At 40.8% G+C, this 5000-nt stretch overlaps 1 protein-coding gene across 7 annotated transcripts in view; it reads left to right on the forward strand.

Annotated features, from left to right (window-relative positions):
• The window catches only part of LOC311060901 (rho GTPase-activating protein 44-like), an 83898-nt gene that overhangs the window by 41306 nt on the left and 37592 nt on the right, over positions 1-5000 (forward strand). For 2 of the 7 annotated variants that reach the window (XM_084079288.1, XM_084079291.1), the window contains exon 1: positions 3087-3185. The exons of 2 other annotated variants lie outside the window; for them this stretch is intronic. In XM_084079288.1, coding sequence (XP_083935414.1) covers positions 3124-3185 — 62 coding nt within the window. In that variant the 5' untranslated portion in view covers positions 3087-3123. Of the gene's footprint in view, positions 1-3084; positions 3186-5000 lie in introns of those variants that run through there. 3 more of the 7 variants (XM_084079290.1, XM_084079292.1, XM_084079294.1) reach the window with 3 other exon arrangements.

The raw sequence follows: 5000 nt of genomic DNA on the forward strand, positions 1-5000 counted from the left end.
CAAGTACATACTCAAGTATTCAAATTATGAAGTGCATTTTATTTTTATCAATGCATTGCTGTATTAAAATTACAATTTATTTTTCTAGATCGGAGTTTGTATTTTCACTACATTTGAAATAGGGATTAAGTGGTTAATTCTTCATATTTTTGTAAGTTTGGGTCCCAAGAGTCCTTTCCTAGAAGTGTAGTGGAGTCAAAAGTACAATTTCTACAGTACTCAAGTAAATGTACTAGTCACTGTTCACCACTGGACTGTCTCCAAAGGCATGACATGAGGTCAACACAATATGGAATCTTGCCTCCTGCTGGTAATTGAGGGCATGACACTTCAAACTCTGTCATGATTTACGTAGACAAGATTGCGCTCACATTTTCTAAGATATTATTATGGTGCTTTATCTTCCATGCGGATGTTTTTAGACTATTGTCCATGTAGGTTTCAAAACACGACATGTATTAAAAAGGAATATTATCTGCTTGCGGCTGTGAGCTCAAAGCAGAGAAGGTTTGATGTGTAGAAATGCTGCTGCATTGGTGAATTTTCATTGCGTGGGAGGAGTGCTCATTTTAGTGGCTGACAGCACTTTGTTTCTGCCAGTGCTGAGTCTCCTCATTTACGGTGCCCTCCCAAAACAAAACAGAGAGTGTGTGTGTGTGTGTGTGTGTGTGTGTGTGTGTGTGTGTGTGTGTGTGTGTGTGTGTGTGTGTGTGTGTGTGTGTGTGTGTGTGTGTGTGTGTGTGTGTGTGTGTGTGTGTGTGTGTGTGCACGCACGCACACACGCGCGCATACGTGCGCAGTCATTGTTAGTCAGGCCAAAATTGACTTGCAGATGAAGGGAAAAGGCGAGAGAGAGATAAAAGTGAGAGAGAGACAGATAGATATAGTGAGTCTTCTTATGCTTCATTGTGGGTGGGTGTGGGCGGGTGGGTACGTCAGCATGCATTCTGTAGTGTTTGTGTGTGCGCACGTGCGTCTACTCGCGTTTGTGTGAAAGAGGCGGAGCGTTCCAAAGCCGGCTCTGCCAGAAGCATCAACTGATTGCTAATCTGCTCATTAGAGTGTGTTGGTGTTTGTTTAATTCAGATTCTTCAGCCCAGTCAGACTGACTCACGGTGCCTTCTAGACCTCACTGCTAATGATCCTCAATGACGCTACCACTTCTATTCCACTTTAAACATCCACTCTTCATAGATGATCTATTGTGAATTATGTTATACACAGTATGGCTGTACATGAGCAAATCACTGTCGGTTGGAAATGTCGAAAACTGTTACTTTTTATTAACTTACAGGAAATGGAAAAAATAACCTCTGTTCCTTTTGATCCAATGTACTGAAGTTATTTTAACCACAAGCTCTTGTTAAAGGACGACTTCACCCATTTTCAACCTGTCTTCATATAATAAGTCCTCACTAATGCTCATGATATAACGGTACAATTTTTTTCTAATCAGTCTGTGTCTCAGAGGAGGGCTGTAGACAGTTCAGAAACCCGTCTATCAGTGACATCATCGATGGGGAATCCAAGCTAATAGAAACTGCAGGCTTTGTATTCCTGGAAAGTTGCAACGCAATAATAGATCCCATTGTTCTCGCCTTAATAAAAATCTGAATGAATCTTTTTTTATCTTTTTGGAGAATTTATGATGTCACTGGTAGACAGGTTTCTGGACCGACCACAGCCCTCCTATGAGACACAGACAAAGTAGAAAAAAATTGTATAATTTTATCATGTGCATTAGTGAGGACCTATTATATGAAGACAGGTTGAAAATGGGTGAAGTCGTCCTTTAATACTTTTAATTGGTTCAATGTTTATAAAACCCACTATACACCTAACCACTTTCACTTGACAAAAACATTTTAAATAGCAAAAATAGCACCTCAACAAGCTCACAACACGTCAAGATGTGACCTGTTGTGAGCTTGTAGATCGGCTATTTTTGCTACTTTTGTGTCTCACTGTAGTAGGGCATTCATTTAAGAAAAAAACATAAAAAGTTGAAATATAATGATACAAGGTTTCTGCTCCACAGCAAAGACATACAAAGTCTCTGCAGCCTGGCAGGCACACTGTATGCGCTATACAGTATACCGCACCTGCATGCAAACAGCCACACATGGCTAAATAAATGTTAACACTCAGAGCTGGAAGGAGAGAGCTGAACACAGTGCCCCATGGCGGCTTTTAGATGATCGAATAAAAGGAAAAGGTCTTTCCTCCCGCTGCCTCTTGCCCCATGCTGTTCTTTATCACCCAGATCAATAACACACCAGCTGGTCAGGCTGATGTGATTATTGCGTGCACGCATGGCACACACATTTATGCACGCCTGTGTGCGTGCCTGTGTGCGTTTGTGTAATACCATATCAATCAATAAATCGTTAAAACTTCATTATTGTAACACATTTCATAAAGTAAAATGCAATACTGTGTGCTTTACATTATTAAGTGAAAGTGCACAAATGAAAAGCAGGTAATGATACAATACTTAAAACAGACAAATAACAATATGACAGATAAAATGGACACACAGGGAATAAAATGCAGAGAATGAATGAAATAGAGATCTAAATGAATTCATTTTGAAGCAGATTCAACATTAAAAGGAAACAAAATCGAATCAAGCTACAATCAAGCTGTACATTGGTGTTTTACTTAGTGGTTCATGGCCGATAATCTCTTCATCAGGAGCTGTCTTCACAGCCTTGCAACTAACCAAACATGACTGTAAACTAAGTAATGTTACAGTCAATAACTGCATACCAAAAGAAAATACCAGAGTATCTTAGGTTTCGGAGAAGGGAGGGAAGAAGAGAGACAGACAGACACAGAGAGAGAAAGAGAAAGAGAGAGTAGTGGTGGTGGTGGTGGTGGTGGGTGAGTGATGAAAGAAATAGTAAAAGGACCAGACTGTCAGGTCTCATTCTTTTCAATGCCCTCCCCCCTCACTCACTCACTCACTCACAAACTCACTCACTCCCTCTCTGTCTTCCTCCTCCTTGCTCCTTCACTTTCTAGATTTCTTCTATTCCTGCTCTTTTTTTCTCCGTTCCTCCTTTGGTCAGCTCAGCTTGGTCAGACTGAAATCAGTGGGGTTTCCGCCTGCTAGCAGGGGGGATGTGGAAGAGAAAGCTTCAGATCAACAGGACTAGAGCCTCACGCAGGAACAGCAGGGCTCTGTAAGTCCCATGAACCTCTGCAAGGGTTTTACATACACAGCAGCACTCTCACTGTTCCATTAATACTCTGGATTGTGCTGTGCAAGGCTTTCTCAACGGCCTTCATGTTTTGGCTTAACATGAAACCCTGCATGTGTTACTTACTTTAAACAAGGAATGTGTTGTCCATGTGGTCACAGGTGTGAGGTAAGGCAGAATTAAGTTCTTCATCTAAAGGATGTCCAGTTACTGTAGTTGTATTCTTTTGAATCACTGAGCAAAAGCTGTTTTTGGTATTGTGAGCGTGTTACTCACTGTTTAGCCACCAAACATTTTGTTTAGTTGAATAATTGCACTGTGCTCATTATTCTTTTGTCTGTAAATTCCATAACACCGACCTGAATGGTGAAAGTGCAAAAAAAGACTAGAGATTCTTCTTTCGGTCCAAGTGACTCGTAAAACTTTCTCAACCTGTTTGGAGCTAGGTGTGTTCACCTATAGGGCGCTAGAGGTACCCTAAGGTCATGGGAGTGCTACATTGCATCTGTCACAAACAACCTACTGTAGTAGAGAGACACTCCATGTGTGTGTTGATTAATTATTGTACTCTTTTTATTAGCATCGGAACCTCTATGTGTCTATCTTACATTTTGCGAGGGCGACCCTTTTGTGAAAGTAGGTGTGGCTAGTCCCACGATAGGCTAGCAAATACAGTACAGCTGTTGGCATTTTGTACATCAATAATCAAACAGTATGGTTTTGAAAGGGAATCTCCAGAACACACCCTGATGAAATGCGTAGGTGTCAGCCACAATCTTTTAAACTTTTGTTAGAGCAGAACTCTTAGGGCCATGGACCTTTCTGATCTTTTCATATGACAATCTTCTGTACATAACCACTTGAACCGTAGCCTCCTTATTCTGGGGCGAACATTCAGTGAAAATAGCAGATCTAGAAGCTCACAACATGTCGCAACACAACACATTGTGAGCTTGGCTATTTTGCGCTAAGACGTAGTGTAGAGCGAAAACAGGAGGGGACCTACTGTAGCAGAGAGCCCAGTGTTATGTGCTAAGGTGTTTTCAGGAAATCAAGTCCAGAGCTATAGATTATACCTGATGTAGAGTCAAGATATCTAGATATCTAGATATTTAGGGATGGGTGGGTGGGTTAGTAGACAGACAGACAGACAGACAGACAGACAGACAGACAGACAATGATACAGAGAAGAAAAAAATATCTTAAGTTGTCTGCCTGTCGACATGTCTTGTGGAATTGAACAAGGTGCTAACTACAGTACTGCAGTGGATACTGTGTTACAACCTTATTCACGTATTATTCCATTATTATTGTATTAATTATTTTATTTTTATTTTAAGTTATTTGGGGCGCAGTGTAGGGGATCATGTGACATGCAACAAATGGTCAGGCCAGTTGGGAATCGAACCAGGGACTCACTATCAGGCATTAGAGCCCATGTAGTCTCTCGATTGAACAATATTCAAAATGTTTCAAGATTTTTTTAAATGTTCAAAAATAGCAGCGCTGCGAGCTTGTGCAGCTGTTATTTTTTAGGGACCCCCTCAAGGACCCCTGGGGGTCCTTGAGGGGAACTTTGAGAACCACTGACCTAAACATTCTGTCTGAAAATGACCGCCCCCCCCCACACACACACACACACACTTCTGTTTCGTCTTTGCAATCAGGCAAATTTGTCCTAATGTACATCAAATTGCTCTAAGCATATACAGTATAGCTTGCTTCTTAGCAGAAATGAAAATTCTAAAATACATTTTATAAAGATATTTTAAAATATATTTTTGTGAACGGAAATGA

Source organism: Gymnoscopelus microlampas (assembly GCF_963454915.1).
Source record: "Gymnoscopelus microlampas genome assembly, chromosome: 14".
Classification (NCBI taxonomy): Eukaryota; Metazoa; Chordata; class Actinopteri; order Myctophiformes; family Myctophidae; genus Gymnoscopelus; species Gymnoscopelus microlampas.